The following is a 21,986-nucleotide window of genomic DNA, read 5'->3' as shown; positions in this document are numbered from 1 at the left end:
TTCAATTTCAACACTTTGAGCGTTCTCCTTTCGTCCAGGTCTGGTCTGGCTTTGGGTCTGATCCTGGTACTGGGTCCTGGTTTACGACCCTCCTCGTGTTTTGCTGAAGAACCACACTGATTGGATGATCTGAAAGAGAACCTGCATCAGAATCCTGAATCCTGGTCTCTGCTTGAAGTCTTAAATTCCCGACATCACCGGAAGGCAACGTCTGTCTGCTGCTGTGGCGTCGTGGCGCCGCCCCGTGGCCAGTGGCGCGAGGTGCAGGTAGAGGTCCAGGTGGGCGGGGCCTGCATCCGCTGCTTCGTTGTGACATAACAAAGTCCCAGAAGTCCTGAATTTAAAGTGACCCGCCCCAAAACTCCCTCCTGTCCAATCAATCAACCAATCCAACAGTGGGCGGGGCTTCCAGTAGGCTTCAATGCCGATGTCTGATTGGTTCAACAATGTGTTTCAGAAACATGTAACTTTTTTTTTTTTTTACTGTTTCTCAACTCTGGACACACGCGCGCGCGCGCGCACACACACACACTAAACTTCCTCGAACTTGCTCCACCACTTCCTCTCTCTCTCCTCGGACTTCCTCCTCATTAGCTCCGCCCCCCGGAGCCCCTCCCGCACAGACACAAACACATTCACGCACAGGCGGGACTCAGCGGAGCGGAGTGTCCGGGAAGGAGGACTGATGACCGGTGAGTCTGAGCTTCATCCGCCCGGAGCCGACAGCGTTCAGCTGTGTGTGTGTCCGTGTGTGTCCGTGTGTGTCCGTGTGTGTCCGTGTGTGTCCAAACTTTTAGCGGGTTATTGATCTAGCTGCTCCAATTCTTGTCAGCTGATCGATCAGTAACTGTGTTTGTTCACACTGAGATGAAGTGCTACCACTCCCTGTATGTCTGTGCGACTTCTGTGTTTTTCTTCAGTTAATTTTAAGTTTTGAACTTTAATAGAAGATAAAGTTGAGCAGAGTCTGCAGGTTGATGTGTGTTTGTTTCCTATGAGGTCAATCTGGTGTCTTAAGGTGGATCCTGATAGAAACACATGAATGGCACTGATCCAGATTATTATGGAGAAAAGTTCATGAACAAACTGAAAACTGATGCGTCTGAATTTTGGCTGTGAAATAATCGTAGAGTAAAAGTACATTAATTTGAATATTTACTAGGATTTAACAACAACCGCTTCATTATTAAATAAGGGAATAATTCATTATATATGAGCTTTAACAGAGGAAACATGGGAAGCCTCCAAAACAAGACAGGATCCTTTCAAAATAAAAGTGTGTATAGACTAAATGTGGGGGGGAGTTAGCATGCTAACAGCTAGCCCCTTCCTATCCTCTAATATCTGGGTTCCTGTCAGGCTCGGCCCTCAGTCCGGACTGTCAGGCTACAGGTCACATGTTTTATCCATCTCCGCTTTGTTGAGTTTGTGTTGTTTTGTGTGTCTGCACTTTGGCATCAATGGGATTTTGTAGGCATGTACTCATTGTGTCATCATATCACACAGAGGGCAGCTACATGTGCTCAAAATTGCATCAGGAAGATCAGTCATGATGGCCACTTTTAGGTTTACCAGAAAGACACAGGAAGTTTTAGGAAGCGAGAAGTGTTACAGCTGACGCCTGAATAATCCAGCTGTCAAACTCTGATGACAACAGGACTCACTTTGGTCCAGAATTGTCTGGTCTTTTAGTCCTGGTTTGGTTCTTGTCCTCCCAGTTTGTCGCTGCTTTGTGGACCATCCTTCAGGGCTTCATCCGCTCTGTCCATCAGTTGTTTTCGTAGTCCATCCTCAGATCAGCGTTTTGTGGATAAAACCTTTGCAGCTCCAGTTTTGGACGCCGTCCCGTCTGATCTCCAGCTGCAGGATTCAGTTCCTCTGTGGACGGAGACTTCCTAAACCTCTATGTTTAAAAAAATGCAGCTGATGAGATGAAACTGATGGCGTTAGTTCCTGAAACACCGAAAAAACCACCAGACTCAGACTGCGTCTCTTTGAGGACAAAATTAAACCACATTTCCCATCATACCCCTCATGAAACTCTGCTGGGTGAATCATCATTTCCTCCAACTGGAGGTCAGAGGTCAAAGTCTCTGGAAAACTGAAGGGGAGAAAAATTACTGAGGTCGGGACCGGGACCAGGATCAGGATCTGGACTCCCAGACTCACACTGATCCTGTCTTCTCCAGGTCCACCCTGAAAAAACAGAGTGAGGGCCTGGTCTGGTCTGGACCCCCGCCGCCGTTTCTCTTTGTCACTGATTAGTTAGTTAATTGATCAGTTTCAATTGCGGGTCGAGCAAAAGACCCCAGAGGATAAACCAGACACCTGAGGACACCTGAGTAGAGCAGCCATATTTGCTGGACTCTGGGTTGTTTGAACGTTGTTTCCTCGTATCCATTTCAACATGAAACCACAAAGACGAGCTTCTTCTGAAACTTCCTCTTTGACTGACGGGCGTTGTCTCCACACTGGAGACTCATCACTTCTTCTTCTGTGTCTGAACACCTGTTTGACTGTCCGACACCAACTTCCTGTGTTTGACAGAAACTGCAAACACATTGTGACTCTTAATGTCACAACAAACATTTGTTCACATCAATGTGCAAAACAAAACTCAGATTTTCTAATTATAAAAAAACCTGTCCGAAATTTTTAGAACAGAGAGGGGGAAGGTTCCAACAGTGAAATGAGCTGACCCACCCAGAGGGGGAGGGGAAGGATGGGGTCAACGTCCCCAGAGTCTGGGCCGACCCGTCTCACCACTCCCCCTCCAAACATCTGGAGACAGACACTGAGCGTGGAGCTGTCATCTCCTTCTGTGGTTTTTATTGAGCTTCTGGAGATTAAACTGGGAAAAGTTTCATCTCTAAACAGTCAAACAGTCAGTCAGTCACCAATACACCAACTGTACGAAGGCTGTCTGCTGACGAAAGAGGAAAGAGAAGTAACTTCCTGTCACAAAGATGCAAATAAAGCTGAAATGAAGTGGATTTGTTCAGTCACACTGACATTCAAATCTGTGTGTGTGTTGCAGGATAACATCTCTGTTTTGTTTGGAGACTGCTTCCTTTTGGACAGATCATTTCCATAAACACAAAATAACCCCTCCCTCCTCCAACTGAGTCGCCACTAACAGCAGTATTGTCTGTGTATTGCAGGATTCTGAGGATTCAGAGGTCAGAGGTCATCATGCAGACAATAAAGTGTGTGGTTGTGGGTGATGGTGCTGTTGGGAAAACCTGTCTCCTCATCTCCTACACAACCGGAGCTTTTCCCAAAGAATATATTCCCACGGTGTTCGACAACTACAGCAGTCAGGTGTGTGTGTGTGTTCTTGAGTCCTGAAGGTCATCATGACATCGTAAGTGACACATTCTACATTCCCTCTGTATGTGTTGCGTTCAGGTGACAGTGGACAGCAGGATTATCAGTTTGAACTTGTGGGACACAGCAGGTCAGGAGGAGTACGACCGCCTGAGGACGCTGTCCTATCCGCAGACCAACGTCTTCGTCATCTGCTTCTCCATCTCGAGCCCCGCCTCGTATGAAAACGTCAAGCACAAGTGGCACCCAGAGGTCAGAGGTCACTACTGATAAACTATTCTGTCTGTAATGGTCAGGAGACAAACAGCAGGCTCAGTCTTTACTGAAGACGATTTTTCTCCCAAGGTGTCTCACCATTGTCCTGGCGTTCCCATCCTCCTGGTCGGCACAAAAAGCGACCTCCGAAACGACACAGAGATCCAGAAGAAGCTGAAGGATCAGAACCAAGCGCCCGTCAGCCACCATCAGGGCACCACCCTTGCCCGCCATATCGGGGCTGTCCGCTACCTGGAGTGTTCCGCCCTCAACCAGGACGGCATAAAGGACGTGTTCACCGAGGCTGTGAGGGCCTTCCTAAACCCACAGCCCACCGTCAGCAAGAGGCCCTGCATCCTACTGTAGAAGCAGAACCAGGACCTCTCACCTGATTTTGTGGCACCTGCCTGAGAAACAGTTTGAAAAGTTTATGTTAAAATGTATTTTACTATTTGGTCAGAATATTTCTTTTATTTTGAAAGGATGGAACTGGGCTCAGTGTGTAAAAGGGACAGGATTTAGGGGTCTGGGGGCAGGGCATTAATGACAACCTTTAGGAAATGACTGAAGCGAAATTATGATGTGGTTACAAATGTGCTGTGTGCACAGGACTGTGGGAGGAACAGACAGGTCAGAGGTCAAAGGTCAGAGCAATCAAGCACATCTGGAACATCAGGAGCATCAGCTTCAGAGATTCAGAGGAAACAAGGACTCCCAACGGCGGTGTGTCCTAATTAAACAGGAAGTAGCCTGCACTTCAAACTCAAGGGGCGGGCTTTATTTTAGTCACAAACTGATGTAAACAAAAATAAGGAAGTCAAAGAAATAAATGAGAGAGAGAGAGGCCACAGAGAAGAAACATGAATGTAAACAGCGTTTTTTGTTTTTGTTTGTTGCCCCTCAGTTCTTCGGCCTCAGCTGCTCGTCCCATCATTTCCTATAAAATCTGATTCTTGTTGGTCTGAGTGGATTTTTATTTAAATGTGCTGAAAATTTTAAACATCTGAAACAGTCAATCTGTTTGATGTGTCTAATTCCATCGCTGTCAAGTAACTACCCTGATCGCCCACTAACTACCCCCGTCCCCTACTAACTACCCTGATCCCCCACTAACTACATCATGCAGACAGGTGAGACAGTCTGACATGTGACCTGCTGTTGAGGAAGTGGTTTTTAAAATCACCTGTAGACAAACGACTTCCCCAAACATGAAAGAGCCTCGATGATGTCAGCTGATAAAACCATCGAATAACGTGTTCTGTTTAAAGGGACAGAACACACAAAAGGTCAGACTGAGTTGGTCCAGCCTCAGAGAAAACTGACAAAGCTGAACTACCTGAAGGATTCAGGTCTGGAGAGCTGGTTGGTTTCCAGGACCAGAATGGACCGGCTAAGATCGGCCCATGAACAGGTGAGTCAGACCAGAGCAGATTTAGTTCCAGACTCTAAAAAGGTTTATTTCTGTTGGAGTTGGACATTTTAACATGAAAGTCAACAGGACTGACTCACTGCTGGACTCTACAGTTGAAATACAATTCTCATGTAATGTTCATTAAGCCCAACGGAGTCCACTTCAGACCGAAATCCAGATCCTGGATCCTGCAGCAGCTGCTCAGTATCGTTTGCCCTCCGGCGGTGTCGCCACAATCAACTCTCTGGTGCCAAAGTCCCAGTAGGCCGTCATGTGGAAGGCCATGTTGGAGAAGACCACCATGTACTCAGAGATGGCGAACAGGGTGTAGACTGGGAGGGGGGGCAGAGGACAGATCAGAATGACAAACTAAGACCAGCAGCAGACAGACCTCAGACCTGGACTTGTACCTCCTGTTTCACAGTAATTGTTGTGACGTCTGAAGAAGTATAATGCTGCCAGGCAACAGATGGCATTAAACAGGAAGAGCTGCACCTTCCGTCGATATGACATCACTTCCTGAGAGACAGAGAATATGAGCATGAGGACCAGGCGCCCAGAGCAGGTGAATGTGATGACATCACTGAGACAGGAACCAAGGCCCGTGTAAAAGACATTTACAGATGAACCAGATTTTTCTTCCGATACAAAACATTGTGACAGTTAACACATTTGCTACCTGTTACCATGGATACCGCCCAGTGGGTGGGTTGTTCCTGGACTGCAGGAGTCAGGACCTACCCAAAAACCCCTCCTACAATGGAAACCTGAGCATCAAAACTGGACCAGAATAGAAGAAGGTGGTCTGAAGAACAAAAACCAGTTTAAGGGTTAGATCTCAATCTGGCTGGATATATCCAGCTCCACAGAGGCTCCACCTCACAGCTTCACAGCTCGGCTTCAGAGGTCCTGAGGAGTCCAGTCCTTCAGGATCAGGACCTGTTAGAAAGAGCTCATTCTCTCGTTCAGGGGTATTCAATTAAAATGCAAAGAGGTCCAGTTCCTAAAATTCCTCCCAGCAAAGGTCCAAATCTTATATGTTTATCCTGATATAAACAAATACATTTCTACATCATTTACTGTCATTTACTGTTTATTACTTCAGTGTTTCTGAAGTAATAAACTTTGAACGCACCGATAAGTCTGAACTTGAATGGAAAACAATACTGTAGTTGTCTTTACTACATTTTAAGCAATGTAAAAACATTCAGAATCTTTAGAATCAGGACTGCCCACCCCCTTTTCAAATAAAGAACATATAGGCACCATAACACCTACATTTTCATCTAAGCTTTAAGCAGCTCCCTTTCTCCTCCCTCCTTTCCTAAGGAGAGGGAATGGGCTTGTAACTGTTCTGCCAGCAGTCTGAATCTGGGCTTAAATGGACTCAGTGGTGAACCTGAAGTTTGGTTTTCACTGTGTACTTTTGATCAAGCTATTTTCTTTCATCTCCTCTCTTCCGCCATGCTCTGGTGCTGAGAAGTAATCAATCAATTTGATTGGCTTGGCTATTGATGACACAACTAGATTAGTTGCGCATGCAAAATAACAACGAATGATTTATTTTTTTCATTGATATTAGAATTGTCACAGGTTCAGGTAGAAACGTCACCTAGTCTGTGCTCGGACCGCAGTTCACCATTTGGTGATAACTTCTAAACTGGGGATTAAATTAGTTTAGTGGTTCCTCTTTAATTTAGCTGATAAAGATCTGTGAATGACTCTGTCAGCAGTTTCTGGGTCACTGAGCTGATAAAAGAGGAAACAACCAAAATAATGTTTGAGTCAGATGTTAAATTTGGAACTTGTTCATAGGTTTTCTGCTCAAGACCCAAACAGGCATAATCAGTCAGGTTCCTGCTCTTTGGGTTAAAAACAGGATCCTGTTCTTGATTTAGAACTCAGCTATGAACATCCTCTAAGAACCCGAAGCATCTTCTCCCAAACTTTGCACTGCTTCAAAACCTTCACATAAAGGATCAGTTAAGCCTCCTCGATGACCTTCAGAACATCCTTGACAAAAATGGATTCTTCCTCAAGCTCTAAAACATTTTGAAACACTCACAGAAACCAAAACTCCACCAGCTCCCTAAGAACTACCCACAAACCTCCCCACAGACGACCTACAAAGAGCCATTAATTTGGTCTTTGAGGACCACTAAGACCAAAGTCACGACACACAGGAATCCTTCAAGAGCATGGGACCGGTTTATCTAGAGTCCACTAAAACTTCCTGAAGAATCATACTTCTTTAGAGTCTTTAAGAAGCTTCATTGTGGATCTAAAAGAAACAACAAACAAAAACAGCCGCCTTGGTCATGCCTCTGCTCATTAACGTAGAGTTTTACTTTGAAAAGCAGAGTTGTTTTTAATTTAGTGACAGAGTCCACTAAAACTTCCTGAAGAATCATACTTCTTTAGAGTCTTTTTTTGGTTTTCATCATGTCTGATGAGGTGGATTTGAAGTCCTGCAGTACCCTCTGCAGGTGGAGGCCTTAAACAGCACTGAAGACTTAAGGTTCATCCCACCCCCGTCCACAGCAAACAATACAGCACCGAATATATCAAGAACACCAGCAGCCACCAGCTGATCAGTATCCATGGAAACCAGACATATTCCATCCCCTGACAGGTATCCATGGTAACCAGGTAATCTGCGTTATTCCCTTCAGACTGGTTGGTGAATTGTAAGTGGTCAGGGTCACCTCTGGGTTCACATAGTATCGCCTGATGGTTCGCCACAGCCAGCATGTGATGAGCATGTGGAGCAGCGAGCTGCCGATGAACACGATGAAACTGTTTTTATGAACACCTGCAAAGGCAGAGAGCTCGTCATGTTCACATCGAGAACGTCCAGACGCAGCTTCACTGACACACATCAAGCATCATGTGGAACTCACTGTAAGTCTCTGTGGACGACACGTAGGTGAGCAGCAGCAGGCCGCTATTCTCGGCCATGCTGCAGACCAGAGCCAGCCCGCTCAGCAGCAGCTCAAGCAGCCGGTTTGCAAAGCGGCTGCGGTAGAAGTTGAAATACGCCGTGGCAATAAGGAACCGCGGTGCCGAGTGCAAACCGATACAGCAGCGCCAGATATAGCGCTCAGGGACGCGGCTGATGGCGGAGCTGATAGACGGGAGGAAGTTTGACACCTAAAGAGCGAAAACAAACAAAAAGACACAAGAGAGAAGATTAAAGATTTGACTCTGACTGGAGCTCTGCTGCTTTCCTTCTGTGTGTTTATCCGTTCTTTGATAGTGACATTTAGAGTCACGTCTCTACATCGGACACTCCGATTGGCTTCTGTGGGTGACGTCACAGCCAATCAGACTGTCTCCTTCAGAGGCCAGGAGTTTATTGTTGACATTTGACGACAACTGAATCTTTAAGAAGCTTCATTGTGGATCTAAAAGGGTAAACAACAAACAAACAGCCGTCTTGGTCATGCCTCTGCTCGTTAACATAGAGTTTTACTTTGAAAAGCAGAGTTGTTTTTAATTTAGTGACAGACAGTAAAGAGTCAAATCGTCCTCCGCGGGATGAACAGGTTATCGTGTGTGTCCATGTGTTACCTGGCAATGTGTGTACGTGGCATCTTCAAAGTGGTACATGAGTGAAATGAAGAGGCAGATGATGAGGCCGATCAGAGGCAGCAGCACCGTCCCCCAGACGAAGCTGATCAAAGGCAGCCGGATCAGGAGCCCATCCCGGTCCAGACTGCTGTACGGGCCCTGGAGCATCCTGGACCAACGCAGGAGACACTTCCAACCAGAGCACACGATGACGCACAACAAGGTTTGTTCTTCAGCTGTCAGAGATCAAACTCCAGGAAATTGGACCACTACATCATCGGTGGCAGCTCTCAGATTAAAAACTCAAATCCAAACTGAAGCTTTCTTTTCTGTTCCCATTTTTAAAAAGTCTCCTCAAATTAGAACTCAGCTGATTCTCTCTGATCAGTTCAGACTCTGAATGTTTCCTTCTGTTCCAAAGAAAGGTTCCTCTCGTGTGTTTGGGTCGTTTCTGTCTTTATCTGATCAGGAGTTCTGCTCGTTAATGATGACAAATTAGCTCTTTATTTTGTCAAGACAATAAACTCAGAAACATACAGGACTAATCCGGGTCTGGATCGGAGTTCTGACCCGGCAGGCCCTCACCTGTCCTGTGTCCTCCTCCAGGTGTCGCCGTCTCACCTGAGGCGCCGAAGCTAACAGGATTAGCTCCTCAGGTGTAGCAGCATAGCTGACGTTAGCTAACATTAACTACGGATTTCCGGTGGCTGACACGTAAGAAGCAGCTTTCAATGATTCGCACCGGTTTTGTCTCCGGTCCTCTCTCCGGTCCTCTCTCCGGTCCTCTCTCCGGTTCTGTCTCCGGTTCTGTCTCCGGTCCTCTCTCCGGTTCTGTCTCCAGTCCTCTCTCCGGTTCTGTCTCCGGTTCTCTCTCCGGTCCTCTCTCCGGTTCTGTCTCCGGTTCTGTCTCCAGTCCTCTCTCCGGTTCTCTCTTCGGTTCTGTCTCTGGTTCTGTTTGCTTTAAGCTAACCAACACTTTAAATCTCCGTTTTCTTCAGTTACCGACGAACGGACACAACTTTAGTCCGTGACTTCCACTTCCGGCTGGCAGCTCCCGGTCACCACAACTTTCAGAGTAAAAGTCCCTTTGGTAATATGTCTAGTTACCATACATGATAATAAAAACAACATTCAGTTTGCATTCTATATTACAGCTCTTAATTGTGTACACCTTTCTGTTTTTATTCTGGATTGGATGTGAGGAACCAAACTTCCCTTGAGGATTAATAACATATTTCTGATTCTGATTGTATTTTCATTTATGAGGTAAAAAGACACAGGAAAGTAAAAACTGCTCACTCAGATGTTTCTAAAATTTGATTTACAAAAATAAAAGATGCCAGTCTTTTGTTAACATGGAGACAGCTCATAATTTATGATACAAACTAACCTGAGAGATGATCATAATATTAACTGAGATTCACTCTACGGCGGGTTAGACCATTTAAAGATGTAAAGTTCTTCTTTTCAATGTTGTCATAGTTAAACAGTTTTTTTTCTGTCTTGGTATTTATGCGTTTCTATTTCCCCCAAAAACGAAAGCATGTGATGTTTCCCTGATGTGGATGTGGCTTCATTCAGGGCGGGGTCAGTTTTAACCCAAACACCTCCTGCTCAAAGTCTGTTCTGTCAGTGCAGTCAGGACGTTTTATTGATCTTTGAATCAACATCATGGCTCATCTGATAATGGAACATCGACATGTCAGGTTTCCAAATGAATATTTTGTGAGGGGCCTACACCTGAGCCGGAGGGATTTGACAGTTCAAGCTTGTCTTTTCAACAGGACCGGAGAAAATCAAACTAAAAATTACATCTTCAATGATGTCCCGTCTTATCCTCAGCCTGAGTTTCATGTGTCTCATCTGAAACACGACACACATCTTACTGCATTTATGAAGATCCAGGAGGATGGTGGCTTCAGGAACCCAAACATAACCGAGGACAGACCACCTCTGGTGTGGTGGAGTCTGAATCTGAGACCTGAGGACATCACATCAGCCGAGGCCAGGTTCCTGCAGAACAAGTACCCAGACCTGATTACGCCTCAGGCCCAGGCTGAAGCCAGGTTCCTGGAACACTTTGCCACCTCTCCTGCCTTCCTGAAGACATCCAGGCTGGGTTCTTACCGTTTCACTGTCTCAGTGGAGGATGTGTTGAACGCCTACAGCCAGCAGGTAGGGCCAGTCAGTGAGTCGGTCCATAAAGAGTGACGAAGCATTAACAGCTCTGTTTCACTTTCCTGTTGAAACTAGACTCAACAACAGTTTGATAACTGAGTCACACCCAGGATCAGTTGTCCAACTGTCTGCTTAAGCTTGATTAGTGAGAGAATCAGAATTAGAAATACTTTGATAATAGAAGTCTGTGGAGACATCAGCAACACAACGCCATTTTAATACACACGGACACACACATATGCACAAACATGCATACATATAGAAACACAAACCTCATTTCATAACTGAATGACTGAATCATGACAGCCAATTAGGGCTCCTGCTGCTCCTGCTTCTTGTCCAGGTGAGTCAGTGATGTCAGTGACGTCACTGAGTCGTCCATTAAAAGTTTCTTCTTGGTTCCAGTTCTGCTCAGGTGCTGCTCCGGTTCTGCGGGCGTTTGAGACCATCCTGTACAAAAAAGAAGTGATGTACGTGGTTCTGGTCCACAGCCCGGACCATCAGCAGTATGAGGACTACCCTCTCCTAGGGGACGACCCGGGCACCGTCTGTTACTACAGAGATGGACAGTTCATCTGGACGGCTCAGGCCATGTGTAGTACACACAGGTAAGACCACAGACTGCCTCTAAACCTTCATTGTATCTGCTGACCATCAGGGGGCGATTCTGCCAGCTGTGAAAAATCCAGAATATATTGAAGTCTAGGGGAAATGTCTTGACTCATTGCCTGGTTCCAGGTCACAGGTCAAAGGTCAGAGGTCACCTCCTTAAGGAGCCTGTAAGGGTCAGTCTTTGTCTAGTCTTCAGGACTTGTGTGGTCCTGAAGATGAACACTAAATGTTGAGTGTTTATTGTGTTCCTGTAAACAACATGAGGATTTTCAGGATCCCGAACTGTTTCAGATACGAGCTGGTCAAGATACCTGAGGAGAACCAGTTCAGGGCTGATAAACTGAACCGCGGAATTTACTACATCTGGGATAACGTCGCCATTGCTCTGCACATGGAAAAAGATCAAGTGAGTTCCCCCAGTTTCTCCTTACCAGACAGATGCAGGGACAAGTCCTGAGTCTAGTCCCGAATCCAGATATAGGTCAGCCTAAGGTTCTTCAGACCTGAGGAGTTTCCTGAACTTCTTCAGCTAGCATCTGCTAACCCTTTTCTTCTTCTTGTGGTCTCTGGCTTTTTCAGGTGCTGAAGTTTGATCCTGACAAACTGAGTGTGACACCGTGTGAGCAGGACGAGATTGTGTATCGTGACAACTTTGACTCTTTGAAGGAAGCTGAGGGTCATATTAAAAGAAGTCCATGGCGTCTCCTCAAAAGACCTGGTCCTGGTCCTGGAGATGTTATAAAACCCCGGTCTTGGTCCTTAGCCTTAATGTCTCAGTAATCAGAATATTTCAGGGGTGTAGGTGTGTCTCCTCAGGCCACCCATGGATCCAGAGACACAGGATCACAAAGCTGGATTTCAGTTTAGCGAGGTAACTTCCAGGTTAACACCGGGTTCACCATGTTGATGATGATGATAATGATTGTAAAGATGATGAGAGCAAACTCTGTAAACCAGAATCAGAACTTTATTAATCAGTTAAAATGATCAATAAACAAACAAACAGCATTAGTTTGTTGGGACTCTGATTATATTTTATATTTGAAAGTAAAACGCGTTGTAGTGAAATGAATGTGATCCTTTTCAAATTAAAAGCCTCGGGTTCTGTTTGGGAGAAACAAAACAAAAAATGAATTCGATGAGAACAAAGAGATGCTTGTGTTACTGTGTGTGATGAGGACACACTGACACACAGACACACTGAACCACACAAATGGACACAGGGACAGTGTGTCTCTGCCCCCTCTCACCCTGACTCCCCCATCTCGGCTCCATCACAGAGTCACACTGTGTTGTTGTCTGACTGGACAATAAACACAACCAGACTCACAAACAGGATGGCTGCCGTCTCGGGACTGCAGACCTCCATCGTCCTCTTCCTCCTGTCAGGTAAGACCCAAACTGATGTCATCACTCTGAGCTGCTCTGGGTCTGGATCTGAATGTGGATCTGGACAGTATCTGTCTCTGAGTCCAGGACACATGAGAGCTGTGTTCGATTCCCATGTGACAGGAGCAGTTAATGTTGTCACGGTGATCCAGGACCTGTTGTTGTGGTTGTTGTGGACACGTGTTCTCTGTGTGTGTTTGTCCTGCAGTCGAACAGTTTGGGTCCGTTGCCTCCTTTAAAGTGGCGGAGGGGGGCGTGGCCTCCCTGTCCTGTCAGTACTCCGTGAAGCGGTTCGGTCTCAGTCGGGTCTGCTGGGGTCGCAGCTGTGGGACCTTCTGGTGCAACAACATCTTGATCCAGACCGACGACCACGGCGTCATTTCCAAGGTCAGTGACATCACAGCCAGTCACCCTGTGGACACACCGCCCACATGATGAAACGTGATGATGACGGTGATGTCAGCTTCGTCTCCTCTCCCCGTTGCTGCAGGTGTCCGACCGGTACCGGCTGACGGGGGACGTCCTGGACGGACAGATGGACCTGGACATCGTGGCCGTGCGGCGGACAGACAGCGGGCCGTACTGCTGCAGGGTGGACATCGACGGGATCTTCAACGACAAGAAGGTCATCATGAACCTGAGAGTCGTCAAAGGTGAGTCCACTGAGATCAGAGGTCCTGGTCCTGGTTTTGTCTCTGGATCAGACTCAGTCAGACCTGGGCTTCCTCCTCAGCCCCGGTCACCAGTTCTCCGCCATCAACATCCACAACAACGGCAGCGACAGACGTGACGGAGCTGTTGGCCGCCACAGGTGAGGACTCCTGAACGGACTTATGGACCACATTGTCAGCTCTCAGTTCACATTGTGTGTGTCTGTGTGTAGCTGTGGTGTCTCGTCCACACCAGCCGAGGATGAACACCTCTGGACCGCTGCACCCTGATGCTGTCTTGGTGAGTAGCTCCGCCCCCTGACTGGACCATGATGATGATGATGATGATGATGATGATGATGATGATGAAGAAGACACCACCTCCCCAGGTAGAGGACTCTCTACCTTCTCTCTCTCTTCAGATAAATGTTCCTGTTCTCTCGCTGTCTGTCAGTCTGCTGATGGTCCTGACGTCAGTTACACTGTTTCTGGCCTGCAGACGTACGTACACACAGACACACACCACGCACGATGACACAAACAAACACACACACAGCTGATTGTTGTGTGCTGGTCTTCCTCAGGTGGACTTCACAGAGGAGCCTTGAAGAACAGCTGGTGAGAAACTGGTTTTGTTCATTTTGTTCATTACATCAGATCTGCCAGAGTCCAGATACCGAACCGCACAGCAGCTGCTGGTCCTTCTCCTGGACCAGGACCAGGACCTGGACCAGCGTCTCCCTGGAGTTAGTGGAGTCTGGTGGATCAGACCTTTCACAGTGTTTATGGATTTTTTGGGGCATTTTCTCGTCAGACTCTACACAACTGACAGAACAACACCCTGAAAGAGCAAAATACACACAGCACACACACACTTGCTGCCAAATGCAGCGCAGTATTCAAACAGTGATCACTGACCTGGAGATCTTTTGGATCCACAGCTGGAAAAATGAGCCCATCTTTTTATGCATTTATCAGGTTTCAGGGACCTGAGCTGAACTTTGATTCTGTCAGCTGTCAGCTTTAATATTTGTGCGTTATGTGTAATTTTAGTGTGTTTTAATGTGTAGAACATAAAAGCTGTCATTCCCTCCTTCAGCTTCTCCTTCCAGGAGCCTCCGCACATCATCTATGAGATCCGGATGAGGAGGCCGGTCCAGGAGAACATCTACACCCTGGACTAGAGAACTGAACCCCGGTTCAGTGATCTGGATGCTCAGGAACCATGTGGTCCGTGTTGAGTGCTTCCTGCTGTAGCTGAATAAAATTCTGTGAATGGATGTCTGATCAGGAAGTAAAAATCTGTCCTCCCCCTGGGGGAATCGAACCCCAGGCTCCCGCATGACAAGCAGGGATACTCACCACTATACTAATGTGGAAACATTGACAGGTATGGGGCTAAATCTGTCACTCAACTGTGGCCCCACCCCCAATGCTGTCTGTGTTCTATGTAAACCAGAGTGCAGGTTCAGATCCAGACCAGCCCAGAGCCGGAGTTCTACCTGATTAAAAAAAACAAAACAACAAGAGCCAAAGATCTGTTTCAAACCAGGGACCTTGCACGTGTGAGGCGAATGTGATAACCACTACACTACAGAAACACGACACCAGGAGGCCGGCCCCTGCGGTGGGAGGACCTGTTGATGACGTATAGATATGTTGTCGCAGGGTTCCGGGTTCAGAACAGGGCAGAGTCCCGTTTGCTGCTTCAACATGTGGAGGGGAAGGCTGCTGTTCCTGCCCATCCTTTTTACGTCACAAAACACAGTCTGGGAGCACGCGGGAACCTCCAAATATGGACATCAGTACTTCCACTGGAGAGACAGGAAACACCATATTTGGGCTAAGTTGTTTTTTTTCCTGTAGAGCAGAGACAGAATGTCTGTGTGTGTGTGTGTGTGTGTGTGTGTGTGTGTTTGTGTGCCTTGATCACAGGCTTTGTCCTTTGTGGTTTTTTGATGACATCACTCAGGTAAAGGCCCTGACAGGAAGTTTAATTCTCTTTGTAGAGGAAACACCTGAAGTATGAAATCAAACACAAACCTACACAGTAGGTAACACAACAGGAAACACAACTCTGGACATATTTACACTCACATGGACAGTAAGTCTCTAAAATCAGTTGTTTCCTGTTTGAACATTGGTTCAGCGTTTTCTGCTCCAACATGTATCCATGCTGACCTTTGACCTTTTCACTACAAAAGTCAAGGAAGAAAGCATTTAGTCTGAGGTCAAAGGTCACCCTGGGGCAGGTGAACCTCCTGTGTCAGCACAGGTTGGAGCTGTGGGGGGCGGGGAGCTCCACCTGAGGACTCCCCCTGGGTGAGGAGTAGAGGTGGGGAGGGGTGTAGGCTCCGGTGATGGAGGAGGAGCCACTCCTGTTGGTCCTCCGGTCTCGCTGTCTCTGGTGGATCTTGCTGTGTCTCTTCCGCTCGTCACTGCGGGCAAACCTCCGGCCGCAGTCTGCACAGGCGAACGGCTTCTCCCCGGTGTGCGTGCGGATGTGTGTGGTCAGGTGGTCGGAGCGTGAGAAGCTCCGCATGCATATGCGGCACTGGAATGGCTTCTGGCCAGTGTGCACACGCATGTGGCGTGTCAGTTCGTCGGAGCGGGAGAAGCGGCGGTCGCAGCCCTCGGCAGGGCAGGCGAACGGCCGCTCCTGGGGGGGGATCTTATTCTGGGACTTCCTGACCCGGCTGGACTTGGTGAGCTGGGTCTGGAAGGCTCTGATGGTGGAGAGCGGGGTGAGAGGAGGGTTCAAACTTTGCATCAGCGGGGGCTTCTGGTCCTGGTCCAGCTCAGAGTCCAGTTGCTGGGAAAGGAGGTAGTCTGGCAGCACGGGAACGAGGGAGGGCTGGGAGAGGCCGAGCCGGGCAATGGAGGTGGGATAGGAGGGGGGGGCGGGCTGCAGCTGGAAGGGTTGGGGGGCTGCGGAGGGGAGGAGGTCTGAGCCGGCGGTGGAAGTGTAGGTCGGCGTGGAAGAGAAGACTGACGTGACATCAGCAGAGCCACAGCTGAAGGTCGGCTGGAACGAGGAGGATGAGGATGATGATGGTGAAGAGGAGGAGACGTTGCACGATGCAGGGGGAGGACTCGCCATGCTGACCAACCCTGTGAGCAGGCTGAGCAAAGGCTCCGCCCACAGTCCACCCCCCGAGGTCGAAGGCTCAAAGGTGAAGCGGCCGCTGTAGGACAGAAGGGGGAGGTGTGGGGTGAGAGGGGTGAGGCCCTGCAGGTCCGGGAGCTCCAACAGAGAGTCTGAGAGAGAGGGGGAGAAGAAGAGCAGGTCAGGAAACCAGAAACAATCAAGACACTGACCCTGAAGGACTTCAGTCCCCCTGATTCTGATTCTAGCTGTTCATTCTCTGACTTGATGAACATCTGGAAACAGCTGCTCCACTCCCGTTAACATTATTCTAGTTTGGGTCCGGTCCGGTCCGGTGCTCACCTCCATACTCCCCGGGCTCGGTGCTCATCAGTCCGGGGCCTCCGCTCTGCAGCAGCAGCTGCAGCTCCTCCAGCGGGGACGGAGGCGGAGGCTCCGAGATCTGCAGGGCGGACAGAAGCAGCTCCGCCTTGGCCATCTCCCCGGAGGAGGAAGCGTCAGAGGCGGCAGCAGGCGAGCAGAACGGCCGCTCTTCGAGCTCCGGAGCTCCGGGCTGCAATGAGTACCGCTCGGGGCTGCGGCGCCCGGAGGAAGCCAATGCTGGAGGGTCAAGAGCTCCGTGGTCCGGGTCCGGGACCTGTGGACCGGAAGTGAAGCTGCTAAATCAGCGGGCAGGGACCCTAATGTTTACTTCCGGTGGGTGTTTCCACGTGTTGCTGCTGCTGAAAGTGAACTCGAGTTTTTCTCAATGAAGCTGCGGCTTTATATAGACTCCTGCGTGACGTACGTCCCCATTTATGGCACAGAGGAAGCCCATATTTGGCCCGAGCGGTGAGCGCGCGGAGTGACTGCAGGCGGAAGCACCGCGGCTCCGTTCGGTCTCCGGTTTCAGAGTGCAAGTGTCCCGGTCGGTCCCGTCCGTTCCGGTCCGGTCCAGCTCGGGGCGGGTCGACCCCGAACCGGTGAACTTCAGAGCGGGAACGGAGCCAGCCGCCATTGCCGGAAACCCCGCGGACACGTCACGGCTCCGATCGGGTTTTCTTTCTTTTTTTGGCTCTACGTCACATGGGGTGTTCCCGCGGCGTCATCACTTCCCCAGACCTTATTTGGACGGTTTCCTGTCGGACTGCTGGTCCCGGACCAGGGGCCCGTTCAGTCCAGCAGATCGACACCGAAACATCTAAAAACGGCTCGGGCTGCTGTCCAGCTGTTTCCGGTCAGGACCATCGGAGATTAAGTCAGACAGTGTTTGTCATCAGGTTAAACTGAATTTAATGAGTCAAAATGAGTTTTGTATCAGCAGCCAATCAGCAGACACGGTCTGTGATACAAAGGGGCGGGGCAAAACTTCCAAAAATCACCTGTCCCGGAACCGGTCAGGTGAGACACATTGACTTTGCACCAAGCAGGAGAACAGCTGTTTATTCTAATATTTAGATAGTTTGGTATCAGTTTGGAAACCAAATTAACTAGTTATGAACTGTTGAACATGAACTGTTTTGCCACATTTTTCATGAACATGAGGTAGAAATGTGGATGTGACCAAAGAGTTTTACTTTTCAACATTTTACTGACACAAATGAAGCCGAGAACCAAAACAAGTGAAGGTCGATTTTAAATCTGTACGTGAAGCTTCACTTCACTTCACTACACTTCAGAAAAATGTGATTGCATCGTAATTATTAATATTTCAGAATAATAGACAGAGAATTGATATTGGACTAAGGCAGAGAATCGTGAATATTATTCTAATATAATTTACCATTTTAGATTTAGGCCCATCTTTTTCATTAAAAGGAAGACTGTCAGTATCTTTTAATTTGAGTCTGGTAAATTTTAGGGTAGCTGTGGATTCATCAGATTAATTACCTAACCCCCTAACCCTAATCGCCAAAATTCACATTCTTGCTGCATATTGTTGGAATAGAAACATAAATGACAGGAGGTTAATTTTTACGTTTAACATTTGTTTTGTTTTTTTAATTATGACAAATCCAAATGAAGAACCTTTGCACTTTTTTCAGTAAATATCGAACAGGTGGCTTGATGAAACCTCACAACAGTTTTTTTTTTGGGCCTCATTAACAAATTAAAGCAATTCTCACCAACAGATGCTGAATGGGAATCAAAGAAAATGACTTTATGAAGTTGCCTTTTCAAATTAATTTCAAATCAAGTATAATTGGTAACACAATGTTTACTAAAGAATTTTAATTTACCCTAACTATTACAAATAAAATATTTGAATTCCTCTGCTGCTAATTCCTTTTGGCTCATCAGTGAGCCATTTTTAATTTGTACTTTTTGGTTATTTTGTGGGGTTTGACAGCTGTCATTAGAAGTATATTTTATATGAAAGGTCCATCTTATTTTGCCTCTCTGACATTTAACATGAAGTTTTCATGTGAAATAGCAGAAGATGAAGTACACAAGATGGCCTGGACTCAAAAGGTCTGGAGGATGCGGCATTGATCCCAGTCTGTCCAACACCTGTCACATGCCACCTGATGATCAGGAGCCGTTCAACCTTTAACTAGTCCAGAAACATTCACAGGATGTAGAATATTTATTCATATTAATTCATTATTGATACAATATTATTTGATCATATTTATGACTATTGAAGGTCCATATTTTGTATCAAAGCTCACTTCCTGAGTCTGTCTGTCGTTGCTGTTTAAAGATGATGACAGAATGAACAACACAAATAACACAAAACTGAGAGGCGACACCTGACTGAGGAATACCAGGCTGCTTTTAGACTGTGACACACAGAGACACACACAGACACACTCAGGAATGCTGCTGGAACTTTCCGTCAGGGTTCGTCTCTGTATATAAAAAGCAGGCCATCAGACAGTCAGACCAACACTGATCTGGAACCAAACCTCCAGACCTCCAGAAACTCTTGACAGGATGTTGTGTCCCAGTGTCTTCCAGCCGTCCCCCATCTCCATGAGGCCGTTGGTGGACCTGCACTGGCCCATCCGCAGCCTGTGGCCTGAGACTAGGCCACTCTTCTACCACATGGAACAGGAGATGATCCGCCACATGCAGGAGATGAGGCAGAACATGGAGTTCATGGAGAGGCTGCACCAGAAGATCTTTGATGAGATCGACCAGTCCTCCTCCTCCTCTGGTGTCTTCAAGCCCATCACCTTCCAGGACCTGGGGAGGGATGGCAGCAGCTTCGCCCTCAGCCTGGACACCAAGGACTTCTCCCCGGAGGAGCTGTCCGTCAAACAAGTGGGCAGGAAGCTGAGGGTGAGCGGCCGGACAGAGAAGAAGCAGGATGATGGGAAAGGTTCCTACTCCTACAGGTGTCAGGAGTTCAGGCAGGACTTTGACCTGCCGGACGGCGTTGACCCCGAGACCGTCACCTGTTCCCTGGTAGGAGGCCGGTTGCAGATCCAGGCGCCCCGGGAGAGAGCGCTGACTGACGGGAAAGAGAGGGTGGTCCCCATCAGTGTCACCTCAGCCCCCGCCGTCACTTCCTCTTCCTGTGGCGGGGGGGTGGAGGGCTGTGAGGCCACTTCCTCAGAAGGTGGCCCCCCTGAGAAAAACTGAGGGGCAACAGATCGGTACATCTCACCTGTTCATCCATCCTGATTGGACAGAGGCTGTGGCCAACTTCACCTGCACTTTGATTTTAATAGTTCCTGTTTATAATAAACACATTTAATCATGTTTCAGGTTTGAGTCTTTCGTTGAGTTATTGACATGTAGTTAGGTCGATCCTGGAGCCAGACCGCCCACGGTCCAACAGATGGTCTTTTGTGGTCGGTTAAATTGGTCATACCCCTTCGTGGTCATCATTGACCCTGTGCATAGAACTCTGGATCTATTCGGTCCTGTTTGTGGTCTTCGTAAGGTTCAGCTCGTCTCTTTGTGGCACCGGTTGTCATGACTCCTGTCGCCTGGCAACCTAGACAACATAACTACTCTTCACAGACAAGTTTGGAGTCTGTTGATTGGTTGAACTGTTAATGGCTGACATGAAAACAGCTGAGAATCTGATGCTGCTTTAAAATAGAGTCAGAGGAGATGCAGTCACATGATCATTACAACACACCTGTTCACCTGCATTTAGACTGACACACACAGCATACAGGACTTCTGATGTCACAACAAAACAGCTGGTGCCCCAAAGCACTGCCCAAGTCTTACTTAGACCCATCAAGTGGTACTTTTCAAAGTAAAAGATGCTTTCCCTGCTGAGACTAGTAAAGGAGTTTGAATAAAATACAGACCTTTAAAATGTCCATCAGACCTATGGAATCTCAACTTTAAAAAAATAAAGTATGGACCTTTAATGTGACAAAAGCAGCTAATGATAATAAAAGACAGGACGCCAGTTTTCCCCTTTCTTTGTAAAATAATTCTCATTAAACTTAATTTATTCACAAACTGCTTTTCAAATTGCCATTTCATTGTTTTTCTTTTAACCACATACAATAAAAAACATTTCTAAAAGACGAGATGAGTCTGAGTCTCTCTGCTAACTTTGTACACCCATCCTCCGCTCTGAAGCTTTTTATTTTTTCACACATGATGCGTTCATCACTACGGCACTCAGACATCAGATTAGAAATATTAAGAAAAAACAGCAGAAAATAATGAACAGAAGGACTAAAAATTTAACAGCTACAGTTCACATTTCCACTTCTTCTCCATTAGGTTTCTTTTCCTTTTTTTCTTTTTAACATTTTGATTTACAGAATAATAGAATATGTTTAGTTAAGGCTTATGCTGAGTGTTATGGACCGACCAACAGAAACAAATCAACAAACCAGGAGAGTGTGTACAGGGACTGCGTGTGTGTTTGTGTGTGTGCCTGTTACGGGAACATTCATTCTGGACATATTTTTTATATTAAATTTGGGTTGAATTGACCCTTCAGACATTTCTTTTCCACTTTGGTTACTTATCCAGTCAGAGTTTAGTTAACAGCACATTAAGCTTACAAGCTAGCTCCTAGTTAATAGCTAACAGCTTAAAGCAAGCTTTCACATTATAGTCCAACATTTTGAAAAACAGTCAGTAGTAATTTTGTGTGAGGGATTTTCCCAAAGCTCCTGTGTGTGTGTGGATATGGGACTGGGACGTGGTGTTTGGCCTAGCTTAGCATAAGGAAACAGGGAGACGTTAACCAAGAGTTCCAAGAAACATGTTTGTTTACAACAGACAAGAGAAGCGGTGCTTTGAGCCAGTGGCTAACATTAGCATGCTAATGTCCAGCAGGGATGCTTTTTTATTGTTCTCATTATGTTATGCTAGGCAAACCTCCTGACTCATTTCTTCACATTACACACCTCAACATTTCCCAAAATGTTGAACTTTTCCGTTCACTACTTTCTCCATTCAGACAACATTGTGATGAAAACTGACACCAAACAATTAGAAATCACAAACTGAAACCTGGAGGAGCAGTTCATGACAGCCTCATGACCTCATGACTGTATTTTTCTCTGTTCAAATCACATATCTG

General features: G+C 47.1%; 6 protein-coding genes across 11 annotated transcripts; 4 read left to right on the top strand and 2 right to left on the bottom strand.

Moving 5' to 3' along the window:
- Positions 1-608: 608 nt before the first annotated feature.
- Positions 609-4,598, top strand: rhogb (ras homolog family member Gb). The gene is made up of 4 exons (XM_029518587.1): positions 609-692; positions 3,162-3,321; positions 3,409-3,579; positions 3,673-4,598. Exons 2-4 carry the CDS (start codon positions 3,193-3,195, stop codon positions 3,946-3,948), a joined length of 576 nt encoding a protein of 191 aa, XP_029374447.1. The 5' UTR covers positions 609-692; positions 3,162-3,192; the 3' UTR covers positions 3,949-4,598.
- Positions 4,599-4,805: 207 nt separating this feature from the next.
- On the bottom strand, positions 4,806-10,225 carry pgap2 (post-GPI attachment to proteins 2). Of its 3 annotated transcripts, XM_029520017.1 has the most exons (5): positions 8,564-9,790; positions 7,894-8,143; positions 7,699-7,805; positions 5,404-5,512; positions 4,806-5,325 (listed from the first exon to the last, which is right to left on the bottom strand). In XM_029520017.1, the coding sequence occupies exons 1-5, from the start codon at positions 8,729-8,731 to the stop codon at positions 5,195-5,197; spliced, it is 765 nt and encodes a 254-aa protein (XP_029375877.1). In that variant the 5' UTR covers positions 8,732-9,790; the 3' UTR covers positions 4,806-5,194. The 3 variants fall into 3 exon arrangements, 1 of the variants encoding a protein (XP_029375877.1); XR_003841620.1 differs by lacking the exon at positions 4,806-5,325 and having other exon boundaries at positions 5,673-7,805; positions 8,564-10,225; XR_003841621.1 differs by lacking the exon at positions 4,806-5,325 and having other exon boundaries at positions 5,414-5,512; positions 7,407-7,805; positions 8,564-10,225.
- On the top strand, positions 9,227-12,311 carry LOC115054690 (uncharacterized). 3 transcript variants are annotated; one of them, XM_029520016.1, is made up of 5 exons: positions 9,227-9,653; positions 10,406-10,738; positions 11,147-11,349; positions 11,645-11,759; positions 11,933-12,311. In XM_029520016.1, the coding sequence occupies exons 2-5, from the start codon at positions 10,457-10,459 to the stop codon at positions 12,131-12,133; spliced, it is 801 nt and encodes a 266-aa protein (XP_029375876.1). In that variant the 5' UTR covers positions 9,227-9,653; positions 10,406-10,456; the 3' UTR covers positions 12,134-12,311. The 3 variants fall into 3 exon arrangements, with proteins under 3 accessions (XP_029375876.1, XP_029375875.1, XP_029375874.1); XM_029520015.1 differs by having other exon boundaries at positions 10,348-10,738; XM_029520014.1 differs by lacking the exon at positions 9,227-9,653 and having other exon boundaries at positions 10,219-10,738.
- A 319-nt stretch (positions 12,312-12,630) lies between these two features.
- On the top strand, positions 12,631-14,864 carry timd4 (T cell immunoglobulin and mucin domain containing 4). 2 transcript variants are annotated; one of them, XM_029519582.1, is made up of 8 exons: positions 12,631-12,742; positions 12,951-13,129; positions 13,233-13,395; positions 13,476-13,553; positions 13,626-13,693; positions 13,815-13,893; positions 13,977-14,010; positions 14,492-14,864. In XM_029519582.1, exons 1-8 carry the CDS (start codon positions 12,691-12,693, stop codon positions 14,574-14,576), a joined length of 738 nt encoding a protein of 245 aa, XP_029375442.1. In that variant the 5' UTR covers positions 12,631-12,690; the 3' UTR covers positions 14,577-14,864. The 2 variants fall into 2 exon arrangements, with proteins under 2 accessions (XP_029375442.1, XP_029375441.1); XM_029519581.1 differs by having other exon boundaries at positions 13,782-13,893.
- Positions 14,865-15,365: 501 nt separating this feature from the next.
- On the bottom strand, positions 15,366-17,250 carry LOC115054352 (early growth response protein 1-like). The gene is made up of 2 exons (XM_029519538.1): positions 16,841-17,250; positions 15,366-16,650 (listed from the first exon to the last, which is right to left on the bottom strand). Exons 1-2 carry the CDS (start codon positions 16,974-16,976, stop codon positions 15,659-15,661), a joined length of 1,128 nt encoding a protein of 375 aa, XP_029375398.1. The 5' UTR covers positions 16,977-17,250; the 3' UTR covers positions 15,366-15,658.
- Positions 17,251-19,236: 1,986 nt separating this feature from the next.
- On the top strand, positions 19,237-20,185 carry hspb9l (heat shock protein, alpha-crystallin-related, b9-like). The gene has a single exon (XM_029519725.1). It carries the CDS (start codon positions 19,415-19,417, stop codon positions 20,063-20,065), a length of 651 nt encoding a protein of 216 aa, XP_029375585.1. The 5' UTR covers positions 19,237-19,414; the 3' UTR covers positions 20,066-20,185.
- Positions 20,186-21,986: the final 1,801 nt, after the last annotated feature.

This window comes from Echeneis naucrates, chromosome 14, assembly GCF_900963305.1.
Source record: "Echeneis naucrates chromosome 14, fEcheNa1.1, whole genome shotgun sequence".
Lineage (NCBI taxonomy): Eukaryota > Metazoa > Chordata > Actinopteri > Carangiformes > Echeneidae > Echeneis > Echeneis naucrates.
This window is presented reverse-complemented; position numbering and strand designations above follow the sequence as displayed.